General features: G+C 42.6%; 1 protein-coding gene across 1 annotated transcript in view; it reads right to left on the bottom strand.

Annotated features, from left to right (window-relative positions):
- FREM2 (FRAS1 related extracellular matrix 2) overlaps window positions 1-18,177 on the bottom strand; it is a 257,581-nt gene that overhangs the window by 151,039 nt on the left and 88,365 nt on the right. Inside the window, exon 3 of the mRNA XM_077484182.1 lies at window positions 2,607-2,753. Coding sequence (XP_077340308.1) covers window positions 2,607-2,753 — 147 coding nt within the window. The remainder of the gene's footprint in view (window positions 1-2,606; window positions 2,754-18,177) is intronic.

The raw sequence follows: 18,177 nt of genomic DNA, 5'->3' as shown, positions 1-18,177 counted from the left end.
TTTTCCGAAAACCATAGATCCGCATGTCATGTAAAAAAGCATTATTTCCAATGGAGGCTGTTCACACAAATGCGGTGCAAATTGGATTTGGTTCAAAAAAGGGTCCTGTGCGAGTTTAGTGCGGTGTGGTGTGAATTTCAGCTCCATAGACTTCTACGGGACTGGATTGAAATCTCAGTCCAGTGTTTACATCACTGCAAATTATTATTTTTTGCCTAGATTTAAAATGAAATCACAGATGTGACCACCCCCCTCACAAATTTGCACTAAATTTGCATTGAAAACTGCACATGCGAAGCAGAATTCATATTGCAATGTATAAAATCACAATGCAAATTTGTGTTCTGTACTGCTTTAAATTCACACCGCATATGTGTGAACCGGGGCTAAAGTGGTAGTGAAAAGCCTTTCTCTAACTATCCTAATGCCCCATACACATGATTGGATGTTCCGACAACAAATGTTGGATGTGAGCTTGTTGGCGGGAAGTCCGACCGTTGGTATGTTCCATCGGACATTTGTTGTCGGATTTTCCGCCAACAAATGTTGGCTAGCAGGTTCTCAAATTTTCCGCCAACAAATGTTTGTTGTCGGACTTTCCAATTGTGTGTACACAAGTCCATCGGACAAAAGCCCACGCATGCTCGGAATCAAGTACGAGCCGGAAGCGCTAGGTCTTGTAAAACTAGCGTTTGTAATGGAGATATCACGTACATCTTGTATGTCACTACGTTCGTAATTGTTGGCCAACATTTGTGTGACCGTGTGTATGCAAGACAAGTTGGAGCCAACATCCTTCAAACAAAAATCCACGGTTTTGTTGTCAGAAAGTCCAATCGTGTGTATGGGGCATTAGAGTGGAACTGAACTTGCTCGATCAACAATAACAATTTTTTATCTGCATGCTACTAGCATTAGTAAGCAGATAGTAAGGTAGATTATATATACTTGCTTTAAACATTTTTTTTAACATTTCTTCCTTTTCTTTATTTCTTCAGTTGCTTCCTAGTTTCTGGCCTAGGCCAAAATGATGGCATAAATCCCAGGAGCCTTCATGGGCATTTGTTTTCTTTCATCTGGAGTAGGGTTTGAGGGGCTTTCTCAGCTAAGCACACTCTGCTGTCTGCATGCCTGAGCTAAGGGCAGATAGATTCTAGGATGTAAATGCTACATGAATCATCTGCCCTTACTCAAGGTGGCTGTGGGTAGAAATGTGTGTGTGTGGAAGGGGGGATACTTCTCAAAGTGATTTTTCATCAAAATAAAACATAGAGACATGGGTGGACAAATCAGTTTGCTTTGAATATATAAAATTAATTATTTAGCGATGAGTGAGTGTGTATGTGTGGGAGGTAAGGATGTGGGGGGGGTAAGGATGTGGGGGGGTCACAGACCTCTCATCTGTGGAGAAGGCCACTCTAGGGGGCAAATTTGCCACAATGAGCACATTATCGCAAATTCTCTGAAGAACCCTGCAGATTAAGTTCCACTTTATGGCCTCATATAATCTTAAGGTCTTTCTTATTTTGCCATAGGAAGTTAAAGGATAAGTTCACCTTTTTATAACATGTTACATGTTATACCTGTATTTAGGGTATAACATGTTACTTTGGAGCAGTCCTTCTCACCCCCCAGAGAAGGGTCCCCACTGTCACATTTTAAAACCAGCGTTGTGCGGGGTTCCACCCACACATCCACGTCATTTGTTTTGTGAATGAATGAGTAAATTATAAGTTCCAACTCCAAGGTGGCAGATGGCTTGTAGTTCTCAATGAACTCGATTTAGCGGCTGTTTTTGCAGCGCTTCAGTGTTAAAGGGGTCTTAGAGATTGAGGGCTCTTGCACAAGTTCCAGCTTCTTCTTTAATGATCTAAATGAACTCCTTGGCTTTCAAGTGTGTAACTATTAGTAAACGAATGCCATGTTTAGATCAGTAAAGTGGATTTGAATGGTAGATTACATTAATTGAATATTTGGCATTCTGGGAGCTAGAAGAATTTTGAAGCACTTATATATAAATACTGTATATGCGTGTAAATATGCGCTATACGGACCATACTTGCGGTTTTGCACAGGAACTTTCTACCAGGAAGATTTGGCATTCATACATCAGTACCGCGTGTAAGGACCCTAACTGAGGTGGTGATTTCGATTTATCAGAATGATATGTATGAGCCATGGAATCTGCCCAACCTCTTTTTGGCTGATGAATGTCAGCAGCATGTGCAGCTTAGAAAAAAAGGCCAGTTGCCCACTCATTCAGAAATTTTCCAACAACTTGAAAAATCTGTAGAAAAAAATAGTGAGCACAGCTGAAAGCACTCATTGCTCCGTATTCCTTCATAGTCCTCTTTATCAAATTATTTTTTTTAATTGGGTGCACTGCTACAGGAATCTCGCTATTTATGGTCATCCTTGGACACCATAATAAAGTCCATAGAGAAAGAGAGGAAACGGTTGCATAACATCGGAGCTGCAAGGAAGTTTTGTAATTCCATTCTACAACAGACCCTCTGGTGATAATATAAAATTGGCAATTGTTTTAGCATCAAATGGTTATTATTTCAATGAGCAATATGGAATCGATAGGAATTTTAACAACTTACCGACAAAGGAGGTTTCCCCCAGGTACCCTCTACGCCTCAAGATGATCTCTAAATGTTTGGCATCTTCATTCACCACATAGTACTCCTTTTCTATTGAAATCCAGGCCCAATTCAGACGAAAGTGCTGATTCTTCAACTTATTTCCTCCTGTGACAATCATAAAAGCAAGTTTAAATAGAAGAAAAGAAAACTGCCAATATGACTCAACTTGTCTTATTATAGCTGGACACATAGATTGACGTATAGGCAGACATATAGCAAAATACAGAGATACAATTAGATATACTGTATGGAAGCTTTTGTACCTGCATAATAAAAACAGCATTCAAAATTGATCTAATCGATCAATGTGTGCTAAATCTAAACAGTGCTAGTTGTCTCAAAGCATACAATGAAGTTTAGATCTGTAAAGCTTGGATTTAATGAAGCAGAATCCTAAGATCTACGAATGGAGGAGGCAGACCATTCAATCATCCACCTGCCCTCCATTCATAGATCGCTTGTCATTGAAGGAACCTATAGTATGGCTATGGTACCAGCATAAGGAACACTCACAGAAGCTGTATTAGGCTTCTAGAAATGGCAGAGCTGGGAGGAAAGGGTGGGTATAGCCAGGCACTCTTAATGAGAGCCTGTGCCAGCCCCTTAGTTCTTATAATCCTCACCACACCAGAAGATTACAGCGGCATGGGTCAGGGGGTACAGGAACAGAAGAAGATTTCACCTAAAAGAAGAGGCATCAGCACAAGAGACACATCTTACTGGCTGTAAGTTATGTCCCTTGTGCTGATTTCTTATTTTATTTTTATTTTTTCATTTTGGCTGCACTTAGGCTTTAATTTAAACCCCAAAACCCTTAAAGGAAACTTTCCTGGAGAAACATGTTGGTTACCATTTAACAATGCTGGTTACTAAGTTATTATTATTGTTATACATGATTTATATAGTGCCAACAGCGCTTTACAATGTATAGGGGGAGACAACACAATTACAATATTTCTACTTTTGCAGTCAAATTTGAGAAACCCCCACTATATGCCTGTTACATGCTTCCATTTACACAGCATTAAAGCGGAGGTCCACCCTAAAATGGACCTTCCGCTCATCGGATTCCTCCCCCCCTCCGGCGCCACAATTGGCACCTTTCAGGGGGGAGGGGGGTGCAGTTACCTGGATAATCCAGGTAACTGCACCCACTTCCGGGCTAGCTCTCTGCGGAAAGGGGCGTACATTACGCCCCTTTCCGCAAGTGCCCGCCCCCTTCCGCAAGTGCCCCGCTGCCTGCTGGGAAACACACAGATCCCAGAGGCAGCGGGGACCGTCCTCATTGCGCAGCGCGGCTCGCGCATGGGCAGTAGGGAACCGGGAAATGAAGCCGAAAGGCTCCATTTCCTGATTCCCATACCCAAGATGGCGGCGGCAGCACTCGAGTGTCGATCTAGAGATCGACTTCGGGTGCCGACATCGCGGGCGCGCTGGACAGGTAAGTGTCACTATTTTAAAAGTCAGCAGCTGCAGTATTTGTAGCTGCTGACTTTAAAAAAAAAAAAAAAAACGCGGAGTCCCGGCGGACTCCCGCTTTAACTACACACATTACTCCGCACTTCCAGCACAAACACATGTATGCACATTTGCGACCCCACGATAGAAGGCCCACTTCAGTGAGGCTGCATATATGTGTACAGGCAGCAAGGAGTTAAAATAACATAGGGGACCATTGCAGGATCTTTAAGCAAGCAAAAAGCACCTAAAGTAGAATTATAGGCAAAACTTTTTTTTTTTCATTTTGGATAGAGTAAGGGAAGGTTATATTTTTTTTTTCACCATGTGTGTCCCATTTCAGAGATTTCCTTTCACTTCTTGTCTTATAGCCAAAAAGGAAGTGAAAGGAAATCCCTGCAAACAAGGGAATTTCTTGGGGGCCCACAGGGTCCCCAAGACTAGTGTCCCTATTGGAAGATTTTCCCTCTATTTCTTTTTTGGGGACAACCCAAACTTAGGGATTTTATTTCACTTTCACTCTCAATGATAATGGTAAACAGGACAGACAGAGAGGGTGGATCTCACTAATGGGTGCACAGACATTCATAAAAACTGACAGGTGTTCTAATCCCTCTCCACTCTATCCAAATCTATATATAAAAAAAAAAAAATTGCCTTTAGAATAACCTTTAAAATGTAAGCAGTAATTTTTTAAATTATGCTATGAGAATGAGAACACGTAACAAATATAAAGTAGGTGTTATCCCAATCTGGCTGCAAAAAGTTAATACCATTTAACCTCTTGCTGTCCAGCAGGCGCAAACCACCGTAGGTGTAGGTCAGTCGCTTTAAGAGGTATAGGAAGCGCGGGCATGGCCGGCAGCCGCGATTGCTCCTGAGAGAAACAGAACAGGGATCTGTCAATGTAAACAGACAGATCCCCATTCTGTCAGGGAAGTAGAGAGAGATCTGCTGTGCCTTGTGATCAGTAAGAGCGATCTCTCTGCACTCCCCCCCACAGTTAGGAACACCTCCCTAGGGAACACATTTAATCCCTTAATCGACCTTCTAGTGTTAACCCCTTCCCTGCCTGTGATATTTATACAGTAATCAGTGGCTATTTATAGCACTGATCGCTGTATAAATGTCAATGGTCCCAAAAAAGTGTCAAACGTGTCCGATCTGTCCGCCGCAATGACGCAGTCCTGATAGAAATCGCAGATCGCCACCATTATTAGTAGAAAAAAAATAATAATAATTAATTAATTAATAAAAATGGCATGCGTATATCCGCTATTTTGTAGACGCCTTAACTTTTGCAAAAATCCAACAATATACACTTATTGTGATTTTGTTTACCAAAAATATGTAGAAGAATACTCATATTGGCCTAAACTGATGAAGAAATTTGTTTTTGTTTTTTGGGGATATTTATTATATCAAAAAGTAAAAAATGTTGTTTTTTTTCAGCTGATCAAATACCACCAAAAGAAAGCTCTATTTGTGGGAAAAAAAATACATCAATTTTGTTTGTGGACAATGTCGCATGACCGCGCAATTTTCAGTTAAAAAAACTACCCAGTGCCGTATCGCCAAAAATGGCCTGGTCATGAAGGGGGCAAATTCTTCCGGGGCTGAAGTGGATAAGCTACTAACTCTAAATGGGTCCAAAAATAAGGACGTTTGACTACTCTGACTTTGCTGGTCTGACCTCTCCAGATCATTGATTTAAAAAGTAAGGAGCATCAGTATAACAGCCAAGCAACTAGGATTGTCAGAAGGAGCTTAGCAATGGAAGCCCCCATATTCCCCTTTGGAAATGTTTATTTTAACCTAACCCCTACTATTATTTTAATCCATGGAATGCTATACTCTCTATATCAGGCACCGGAGCTGTCATTGCTGAAACCAGTCCTGTGACAACACCTCAGCTCTATCAGTCAGTTTAAAGCAGAACTAAACCCTTCTATCCTTTACAGCCAAGGAGGCTGCCATTTTAGCCTCTGATTGATCGGCAGTTGCCATGGTGCTGCACATGTGATCAGTTATGACACCAACCATTTGATGGCTTGACAACTTTGACAGTCATTATTCACAGCATACCTTGAATGTAACTATTTTTGGTTAAAAGGGAAGTATGGAATTTTTTAAAATGTTAGAATCATACTTATCTAGTTGCTGTCCGCACTCACTGGACGGCTGGGCTGTGGGTGGCAGGAACGGCCATCTCAGCCTCGCAGAAACTCGCTGAGACGAGTGCCGATCCAGGCATGTGGGCGGATTCTGACTATATGTTCCCGATCTTTGCCGAGCCTGGCCCGGCTCTGTGACGTCACCTGACAGCGGGCTTCAGCCTGCTGTCTGCTGAAAACGGGGGCACAGGAGTGCACAATGAACGGGAGAAGTACAGGCAAATGAGCTTTGGCTGTACTTCTCCTTTAAATTGATGGGTTTAGTTCCACTTTACATGCACAATTTTGGCTGGAGTGTACCTTTATATCAGCAACATCACACACTGCTATGGAATTCATCTGCGCACAAATACAGCTGTGAAATGGGTATTGAGCAGCTGACACCGGGGACCTTTAAATCCTTTTTGTGGACTGCAGAACTCCAGCACGAGCTTGTCCCTTCAAGGTCCTAAGCAGTCACGCTGAGACTTTTTGTTCCATGTTAGACTTTGATTAGTTGCACTATAACATGTGTATCTTTTGAAATTCGAAGTTTAAAGACAAACCGTTAATTAGACATGCCCTATTTGTCTGCCAGCTGGCCGTGACATAGCTCAGTTCTCTGTGATCTTTGTAACGTAAAATCTGCTTTGATAGATGAATGATGAAAAATAATCTTATCTGAGCGCTCACCATACAAGAAATATGTTTCTGGATCCTAATCAATAAAAAGGTGAGATGTGCATGACCGATTTGTTTATCTTCCTCCGGAAAGAGGATTTGTAGTGTCACTAGTAACTGACAGAGGGAAAAATTGTACTTAGAAGGATCAGGGCATGAATCAGATGATGTGATAAGATGATTCCGTTCAAAGTTCACCTCCTGCCAGAACACAATGGAGGCATCCAACAGCAAAGCTGAGGGTCACAAATACTGCTCAAACCCATACCTCCAACACCTCCCAAATCTCTTGTGGAATTTTTAAAATATATGTCCAGACAATTAATTTTCTTAGTTTTGGACTTGGAGAAGGGTTAAAAACCCGGTCAGGTTTTTTACTAGTATCCGGGTGCCGATGAGACTCACCACATTTTCTCTGCCTCTGTATGATCAGCTTTAGATCTACCAAAACGATCTAATATGTAGACCTACCTAAACTATCCAACCAACTTGCATACAGTCAGGAAGGTCCTTGCACTACATACTTGTTGGTAGATTATACAATCAGATGTGATGAACTTTAGGGAGATTTCCTCTCACTTCCTGCCCTGCCAACACCATTTTACCAGACAGGAAAGGAGAACTCCAAACAGCAAGGCTGTCTGTGTCCATGTTGCAGATTTTCTAATACGCCCATCTGATGAATTCGTCAACAGGACAGGAAGTGAGGGTGTCTCTCTCAAGCCCAAGATGGAAGTAAAGACCCAACAAGAGTACTAATGCTTTCCCACTTTACCCAATACTATAAAAAATTTTTTTTTTTACTTATAATTTAATTATTGGTCCAATGCACTGGACAATTTTTTGGGGAAAAACGGTCTTTAATAGGGATGAGCGTGGGTTTGGTCAAAACCTGGAAAGAAGCTGTCAGCACCAGGCCAGTCAGCTCAAGATGGAGAATTCCTAATTGCATGTACATAAGGAATGTCTGTAACATCATTGACCTAAAAAGGCCACATGGTCAATGTATTACTGTAGGTCAATGACATGTGGCCATATTAAGTCAATGAGGTCACGAGCATCCTTGCCCCTTTGTGTACCTGCATATGTGGGGAAGGGGGGGGGGGGGTGGGTGGGGAATCCCCTGCCCGTTGCTGATTAGCCTGGTACAGAAAGTTTCTTTCTAGGTTTGGACCAGACCCAAGCTCATCCCTAGCCCATAATACACCCTTCAGACCAGCAACAAAATACCATATGTCCATGATGGCAAACCTTGGCACCCCAGATGTTTTGGAACTACATTTCCCATGATGCTCATGCACTCTGCAGAGTAGTTGATCATCATGGGTGATGCAAGGTTTGGCATCACTGCCATATGTTTTTATGCTTTTGATCGATAACAGTCAGAAAACAAGACATTGGGGGTTATTTACGAAAGGAAAATTCACTTTGCACTACAAAGTGCACTTGAAATTGCACTTATTATTATTATTATTCAAGATTTATATAGCGCCAGCAATTTACGCAGCACTTTACAATATAAAAAGGAGACAATACAGTTACAATACAATAAAATACAAGACGATTAAGAGGGCCCTGCTCAGAAGAGCTTACAATCTTGGAAGTGGAGTTGCTGTAAATCTAAGGGGTGGATCTGAAATGAGGGGAAGCTCTGCTGATTTTATCATCCAATCATGTGCAAACCAAAATGCTGTTTTTTTTTTTAGTTTGCTTGCATGTCCCCCCCGGATCTACAGCGACTGCACTTTCAAGTGCACTGTCAGTGCAATTTCAAGTGCACTTTGCACTTGTAGTTTGCACTTGTAGTGCAAAGTGGATTTGCCTTCCGTAAATAACCCCCATTGCACCAAAATACAAACTACAGGAACACATGGATTTCCCTTATAGTAACCAAATACCTCTATGCTTCTAGAATACATTACAAAATAAAAACATACATTTGGCCAGTTACTTTGGCAAACATCATTTTTCCTTAAGGTCTCGTCACACAGGTGTACTATAGGTGTACGCCCGTGCCGGGGACATGTTTGCCCACACAGGGATGCACAAATTCAGAATATGGAGTCGATATGGCTAGCAGCCATTGATTAAGGCTTGTTAATACCTGTTGCCAACACATCTAAATGTATGTCCTATGCATTTTGCTGCGATGCCATTGACTACTGCGGGCCTCCCCATCTATTAAATTCAGAAAATAATGGACATGTCATATTTTAAACACAGTTTGGCTTTACCATCACCAGCCATGCAGGAAGGTACAGTAGACATGTAAAACAATAGGTTGCGTTGTCGCTGGGATACGCGCCTGCATTTTTTTAACTGACAAAGAAAAACACACCTGGCCGAGAAGTCTAAAAATACACACCCTGCAGCCACAAGCACCACGCTGACACTCTGATCTATCTACATTCTTATAATATACCTCCTAGCCTCCAGGTATGGAGTGACACGCTGGAGTGATTCCTCTGCCGGCGCCAGACAGTTTCCTGCATGCTGGCAAATGATCATTGTGTGTCAAAGTGTTCAGCATAATATTGAACCCTGAATAAAAAAGGTGTGGCTAATAGGATTAGGCTCCGGATTGACAGCGATATGCCGTGGAATGTGTATGGATTACTTTAGTTATTAGCCCAACTTTGCATTGTCTGCCAGAGTCTGAACAAACAACCAATACAAACAATCTCTGACAGTATTCAGAGTATGTTGGGTGTTCCAGACCTGTTGTCGGGTCTTTTTTTTTGTTTTTTTGTCTTCTAAAAAATTAAGTGAAAAATGTATGTATTTTATGATGACTTTGGAATAATGTGTCCCACTAAAAGGAGAACTCCTTTGAATAGTGGATATGGTGCTGTATTTAAACGGGAAGCATAGCCAAAGCTAGTTTGGCTGTACTTCTGTGGATCACAGGACTGCAGTCCGTTCTGCACTCCTGCGACCCGTTTTCATCAGACAGCGGGCTGAAACCCACTGTTGGCTGACGTCACAGAGCCGGTCCAGGTTGGGGAAAGATCATGATCATGTGGTCGGGATTCACCCAGATGCCTGGACTGGCACCTGGTTCAGCCTCTTGTGAGCTGTTGAGAGCCTGGTTCAGCTGTTCCCACCCCCTCTACAACCCAGAATTTCAGTAAACGTGGGGGCAGAGCAGAGAGCTGGTGACTGACAGTCACCAGCTCTCTACTCATGAAGCAGTAAAAACTGAGCGATCACTGGTGTTTGATCACTCAGTTCTTAGTGTAAGAGCTGGTGGGGAACAGGCAGCATGGGTTTAAGGTTCACTCAGCAAAATCATTAACTTAAAACACAGAGCCACCTGACTCTCTGGTCTGTAGTATCTCTGCTCTGTTTGCTTACATAGTAATCTAGTTGAAAAAGACACAAGTCCATCCAGTTCAACCATCATAGAAAAAAAAAAACACACACACACATACTTAGAAAACATCCATATTCACTATCCTATACTCACAGTTGATCCAGAGGAAAAAAAGGTAAAAAAAAAACAAACAAAAAAAAAAACACATGGGCTTTTCAGGGTCTTCTGGCTTAGATTGCAGTACCTCACTGCATGGGCCCACTTCTGGCCTCCAAAAAGGGTTCTCCACCCACCCCCACATTTGTTTGCTCTTCCAGAAACATCCAGACTTCCTTCAGCCCCCCTGGACTTGCTAACCACCTCAACTTTCTCGACCTCTAAGATCCCCTCTTGGTCTCACAGGCCCACATGGCTCTCTTTACTTTCCCAGTCCTGTTAGGAACACCCAGCTATCCTGACAGGCCTCTGTCTCCAAACAGCAGCAATCACCCTATGCTATGCTCAGATCTGACTTATATTATATCGATACTGCACAGATGTGTCCTCACAAGGGCTGCAAGCAACTGGCAAAGCCTGGACACAAGATTGAAGATTGAAGTTTGTTTTCAGATTACAGGTCTGCTTTAAAACACTTAATTGAGGAAACTGGAAAAATAGATCTGGACCCGTAAGGTTGTCTTTTTGGTATTGTTATCTTAAAGGAGTTGTAAAGACTCAAGGTTTTTCACCTTAATGCATTCTATGCATTAAGGTGAAAACCCTTTTGTGGTGCAGCAGCCCCCCAGAACCCCCCCTTTTATTTACCTGAACACCCGATCTTTCCAGCAACGAGAACAAGCCCAGCAGCTCCAACTGCTGGCTCAGGTCCTCTTTGGATAGATTGATAGCAGCAGGAGCCATTGGCTCCCACTGCTGTCAAATAAATCAAGTGGCACAGGAGGCGAGGGGCAGAGCCGAGTCCTGCTGTCTGTGTCAATGGACACAGCAGCAGGACTCGGGAGCACGCCCGCACGAGTGCACCCATGGAATACGGCTCTCTGTGGGGGCACTCGATGCGGAGGAGGAGCCAGGAGTACCGCTGGGAGACCCCAGAAAAAATATAGGACCCTTTACAATCACTTTAAAATGTTAATGTTGATGTAAGTAATCTGGTTCCCGGGCTGGCGGCTTCTATGCCCCAGAGGATCTCTATTCACATTGTTTTTAATCTCAAGCCCTGATAAAGTTAGTTGGACCCCTGAAAGCATTGGATGCTCTTTTGATATCTTCCCCCTTTTATTGAAATAAAGTCATACCGGGACTCTTTAGCAGTGGTGTGGCACTTCAGTTAACATTTTTAAATGCTTAATGGCAGGTCCCAGAAAAAGAACAGGCATGATATTTACCTCTCTGGTGGTCTGTGTCTGCTCTCTGTTCAAGCACTGCAGCCTCTTCAGGATTGTTTGCTCCTGGGAGTGTTGGATGCCTGGACCCCTGATACATGCTGTGGTTCCTTCCTCCAACCCTTGCGTCACTAAGGCTACTTTCACACTGGGATGCCTGAGCGTCGCTTTAGCGCTGTTTTACTGGCGCTCTTGCAACGCTTTTTGGCCACTAGTGGAATGGTTTTTACCCCATAAAAAGGGTAAAATGTCCAGTTTCGCTGTGCTTTCAAAGCGCTTTTAAGGCGCTGCCCATTCACTGCAATGGGCAGGGCATTTTGGGAGTGCTCCCAACCCACCCCAAAGATGCTGCTGCTTGCAGGACTTTTTGGAATGCGTAGAAGTGTAAAATGAAATGATTATGGAGTCTGAAACATTCAACAGAGAGGAGATAAAAAAAAGAGACCTCTGGAGAAGGAAGTAAAATACCTCTTCTTTTGCAGGAACCTGCTATTTCAATTTTTGGGGAGAATATGGTATCCTATTAACGTCTGCGATAAGCAAAAGAAAAACATTAACCCCACTTGGAGCTTAAAGCAGGACTTGCTGAATTTTTTCCTAATACAGACTTGAAATTTAATGCTAGATACTAAGAAAGCTAGCAATTTTATCTTATTATGAACTGCAACATCAGAATAGAAGCTTATGAGCAATATTGTCATAGACAAGGCCAAAAACCGGGTAAAATTAATCTTTCTCTGGAATTTCAGAGATATTATTTTTTTTCATGGTGCTTTGGCCAAGAAACCGAAAAATACCACACTGTAGGCCCATGGAAGTATGCCACTTGCATTCTTTTTCATTTAATTTTAATTTATTTCAGATTAATTGGAAAGTGTAATCCTGGCTACTTAACTTTTAATAATCGTACGCTAGGCAAACGCCACAGAGACTGTTCACATGCCCCATTAATCTTTTATGAGTCCAACTAAACTTCCCTTTTCACATTATACCAGGAAAGGAGAAGGGATATAATGACTTTGAAATGCTTAAAAAATGTCAAAGGCAAACTCTGGTAAGAAATAGAAAGCGCCAGTTATTTTACATTCAACTAATCTTAGTTTGTTGGAATCCAGCTTCCCTTAATCTTCTTTACAGTAGTGCTCAGACTGGGAGACAGAAGGTCACCACTAGCAGCTAATCAGGCTTAGCTGAATACACATGTTCAGTAAGAAAACAGCAGAGGCATGACCTGATGCTGCTTTTTCCTTGTCTATTCACCAAACTGGGGGTGTGTTTAGAAACAGGGAGGAACTAAAAAAGAGTGGCACAGGCAAAAAACCTGCGCCCCCCTCCTAAGCCAGACATAGCACAGAGAGCACTAGTGCTGGAACTGTCCCTTCTGCCACCCCTACCCTGTTTTTACCAGTGTTAGAAGTCTAGCTTCCCCTGCCTATATGCAATCTCTGCTCAGGTAGTGTGTTCACTGCACCAGCAGAGAGAGGCACGTGAGCTGTCTTCCAGGGTACCAACAGACAGCTCACATCCTATATACAGGGTACAATATTAAAAGCTGCCGCAATCCCTTTGTTAATTAGGTATGAAACCTGGGCCAGTTTCTATTTCACTTTGAAATAGAAAATGGCAAGGGTGGCATAGACCTGTATCAGGTCTGTTTATATGTTTCGTTAATGTGGTACGCACCAACATTTTATTGCACTGGAAGCTTATGGTTTCACAGAAGTTACATTGTACCGGCACCTGCTCCATTCTCGACATCTTTAGCTTGCCATACACCAGTCAAAATTCATCCGTTTCAGCAGGGACCAGCCAAACTTAGTTCAATGTGTAGCCTCCCCTGTTCGACAGAAGTCAACTGTTTGATCAGCTTCGGTTAAAGGGACATGTTAGAAAACTTTAATTAATCAGAGCATGTAGCCACTGATCAGTGTATTCACTGTCAGAATACAATGTCCCAGCAGGGAGGATTCCTCCAGCCACCCCATTTGTGTAGATGGAGAAATCGGTCAATTTATTTCATTTAGCCCCCAAAAAGGTAACAGTGTATGGGCAGTTTACAGATGCGGGGAATGTTCAGTGCACTGGGCTGCAGGCACTGTACACCAAAAATAATAATAGCAACACAGTGACTATCTGGTTAGTACTTCTGCTTAGCAGCACTAGGGTTGTCGGTTCGAATCCCAACAAAGGCACCACCTGCCTGGAATTTGCATCTTCTCCCTGTGCCCATGTGGGTTTCCTTTGGGTACTGCGGTTTCCTCCCACACTCCAAAGACATTCTGGTTGGTTAATTGGCTCCTATCTAAACTGGCCCTAGTATGTGTATGGATGTGATTTAGGGACCTTAGATTGTAAACTCCTTGAGGGCAGGGACTGATGTGAACGTACAACATATATGTGTAAGTGCTGCGTAATTTGATTTAGCTATATAAGAATCTGTATAAATTAACTATAGAAATTGCTAGCTGATGGGGAAGCTTTTTATTTTTTTAACAGAAGTGATATGCAAGGTTTCTTCACCTAAAAAAGAAAACAAAAACCAAAACAAATTTCTAGCGTTTGTTTTCTATAATTTTATTTTCAGTGATACAATTTTCTGCCCATAGTTCTCAATAGAGAACTGTAGACAGATAAGACAACATGGCTACCAGCAAGAAGTCCATTCCCAATACTCTTCATGGGCACTGTATCTTTTACTATAGGACAACCCTAACGTAAAGTTCTGCGGAGTATCTGGCAAAAGCACCAGAGGTTTAAAAATACATTGTGCTCCCCCTTCAAATTTAAGAGGAAAAGACTTTACAGCAAACATGATCTAATGACATATACACAAACAGTGCGGATGTAGAGACACGCTCAGGTAATTTCTTGGCTGCTATTATGTTTTTCTTCTACTTTTTTTCACATGTTCTGACAGCTTAATCCAGACCTCTATTCACTTCTGTGCAAAATGTAAGAGTTTTTTCCTGACTCAGGAATTACCAAGGGAGTTCATAAAGCACTTCCAATTCCCTGCCCTGAAGTGGCTGTGGGAGTTTTCCAGCCTGACAATAATACAAGCAGATCGAGTAATGCAAGGTGTGGAATGAAGGGATGTACAAATGTTCCTGTAGAAAGTATCTGGATTTAGTACATGCTGACAGGGGATGCCAAACAAATATTAAACCATGTTGTGCACTTAAGGTCATTTGGGAACGCAGAATTGCCACGTAAATATGGTTTTGTCTTGTTTTGGGAATTTTTTGCATGCCCTTATTTATCCTACCAACTGACAATCTGCAGCAATTTGAAGATAACCAGCAAAGGAACAGATCAGGAGCTCATTAGCAGTTGCTTGGAATGCATTAGGTGATCCCTGCTCCTCCAGCACCTTTAACCTGGCTTCTCTTTTTTAGACTTATCTTAAAACCCTATTCTTGGGAGTAGAAGTACATGGAGTTATGCGAGGGTTGCCACCTTTTCTATGCGCCAAAACCGGAAAATTTTAATGATGCAGGGCATTTTTTTTTTCTTGTTCTATACACTATAGTATTATAAAAGACCTGGGACACCTTTAGGTTGCCCAGGGATAGTAGTAATGCAGCATGCATAGTGTGCTGCGTGAACAGATCATGTGACCAAATTGCTCCTGCTGACATCATTTCCCCGCCCCCCAGTGATGCGAAACCTGCCCCCAGACAGCCGCTCACAGCTCCAGGATGTCAACACATTTTTATGCGATTATCTTGGTTACTTGGGAAGCCACAGCCCTGTCTAGATAATGTGTTCAGGTTTCAGGCAGACTGAAACCTGGACACATGATTCAAAACCTGGACTGTCCATGTGAATCCTGGACAGGTGGCAACCCTAGGTTATGCTGCTGCCTTTAGGAGATCGCCCTGAGACACACACCGTGTGCCAAGGAGCACTGAGACTCGAGTGTCCATGCGGACACCCATCCTCAGTGCAGCTGACCTTCCTCCCTGCTTCTGCAGATGTCACACAGATGGCATTGCAGCGGAGGATTTGTAAAGCTGGGTGGGCAGACCCTGATCTGGATTCAGACACTAGTTCCCAATCAGGTCTGCTCTTGTGATTGACAATAGGCAGTGGGCTGATCTACAAGCAATAGACAGCCTGCTATTGGCTACAGATTCTGCCCACTGTCAACTGACACCAACAGTGTCCTTAACAACCAGTGACAGGCTGGCAAACATATTGCATCCTCAAAATGCTGATCCACTATGCCTCAACTGTATGCATTCATTACACATGGTTGCAAGGCATTTACAGCATGGCCCCATTCACTTGAATGAGACATGCCATTTTGCTGCAAAGCATCACAAATGACCCTCAGAGGCTGAATTTCTGTGTTTAGGTGAGCACTCAGGGGTGGTAACACTGGGCTTAACTGCCCCCAAGATGTCAATATGAATGAGCCCTAAAAGGGTAATTTTTCTACTTACAAGGCATTTCCTGCAGTAGATACAGGACAAAAATTAAAGAGAAGTCTCTCTAAAAACAAAAAAAAAACAACTTACAGTTATTCTCTACTCCTGGACTAAAAGGAAACGTATTGGATGTAGAATTACTTGAATATACAAAAAATCAGGAGATAAAAGAACAAACTGCACTATACTTAAATATTTGTTTATTTGATCTTGCATACCGATTTATGTCCAGCAGATATAAATCACAGTATATGCCCAAAATCATGCCATCAACTCTATTAGTTAAAGTGTAACTCTACTTTTGTTGAGAAAAAAAACATTCCCCATTGGGTGATCTATGTGCATTGCAAGGATTATAACAACCTTTGTTGCAGATTCCTACCTTTTGTTATTCTGAAGAAATCCATGTGTGTTTGCCTGTACCTCTGTGCTCAGTGGGTCTAATGGGAGTGTTTTCATAATTATCAGTCAGCTGTGGCAGCCGAGACTACTAATGAGGAAATCTGCTGGGCCTGCATCCCTTTAGATGTGTTCCTATTGGAAGTATCTCACCAAAACTGACATTTTTGTTGCAGGGGATGCCTGAAATCTGACTTGTATCTTAGTGTAGACTTCTGGGAAAATTGGCGAGCCAATCACACAAGCAGGAAATGATGTTTCTGGGGCGTGGTCAGTACAGAACAACTCCACGTAGCCATATTGTATTGCATTTATAAAAAATTACAGCGGTTGCAGATTGAAAAGGAAAGGTAATTTTTAATAACATTCAATTATAATATGACTTGTGTTGCCATGTCTACAAGCTACCGTATATACTCGAGTATAGGTCGATCCGAATATAAGCCAAGGCCCCTAATTTACCACAAAAAACCGGGAAAAATTATTGACTCGTGTATAAGCCGAAGATGAGACATGCAGCAGCTACTGTTACAGCTTAAAAGAGTGGAAAAGAGGGTCAACAATGCCCATCTGCAGCTGCATACCTCCCTGTGTACCTCCCTGTGTACCTCCCTGTGTCCATTGCAGCCTACCTGTGTCCTGTGCATGCCTCCGTGTGCCAATCTGCAGCCTCTGTGTCCTTCTGCAGCTCCGTGTGCCATTGTGTGCCATTTTGCACCGATCAGCATGTATCAGCATGTCATAAAAACATGCCAGGATTCAAAAGCCGCACCTCTCCTCCTCGTCTGTGACAGACGGCGGCCATTCCACTGTTCAAAAGCCGCGCCTCCCTGTCTGTGATAGGCGGAACACTCAATTTCCCAGCAGTCAGTGTTCCGCCTATCACGGACATCCTCTCATCCTCGTCCGTAGTATGAGGATGAGCGGATGTCCGTGATAGGCGGAACACTGACTGCTGGGAAATTGAGTGTTTCGCCTATCACAGACAGGGAGGCGCGGCTTTTGAACAGTGGAATGGCCGCCGTCTGTCTGCACAACACGCTGATCATGTAGGCAGACGGCGGTGACTCGAGTATAAGCCGAGGGGGGCACTTTCAGCCTAAAAAAAGGGGCTGGAAATCTCGGCTTATACTCGAGTATATACAGTATAATATTTTTTTCTTTATTTGCTATTTTTTTCCCCCATGGAAGTGGAGTTACCCTTTAATACAGGACTACATGGAATGAACTACAGAACAGAGACCATATATATGCTGCCTTAAATGAGCCAGGGGAAATATTCTAAGCGGCTGACTTTGTTGAGGTATCAGAAAAGAAAAAAATGACACATTCTAAGATATATCAATGGTTGCAGTGGGGCAATTATTGCTGGGTCCATTATATCAGGGGGCAAATCATGGCTGCTATCCCCCTTTGTGTGCCAGTCGTTTTATGACACTGGGATCAATTCACCATAAGATAAATACTGCATGAATTTTTGCATTAAAATATCTCATGCAGTATTGTCTCAGAAGCAGGCAATTTACTATTAAACATGCATTAATATTTTTATTTTGCTGTACTTATTTTCTTTTTTACACAGACCAGACCTAAAATGCTAAATGTGACAGCTCCTGCTCGGGGATACTGGTTGCCAGGAAGCCAGCACCAGCAATTGCAGCTGATTGGCTGCAGATCAATGGAACATTTTCCAACATGTCTCTTCAACTTTAG

Source organism: Lithobates pipiens, unplaced genomic scaffold (genome assembly GCF_037356315.1).
Source record: "Lithobates pipiens isolate NorthernLeopardFrog02 unplaced genomic scaffold, aLitPip1_a1.2 Scaffold_16, whole genome shotgun sequence".
Taxonomy (NCBI): Eukaryota; Metazoa; Chordata; class Amphibia; order Anura; family Ranidae; genus Lithobates; species Lithobates pipiens.
Note: the sequence above shows the minus strand (reverse complement) of the source record. Positions and strands in the feature narration are given on the sequence as shown.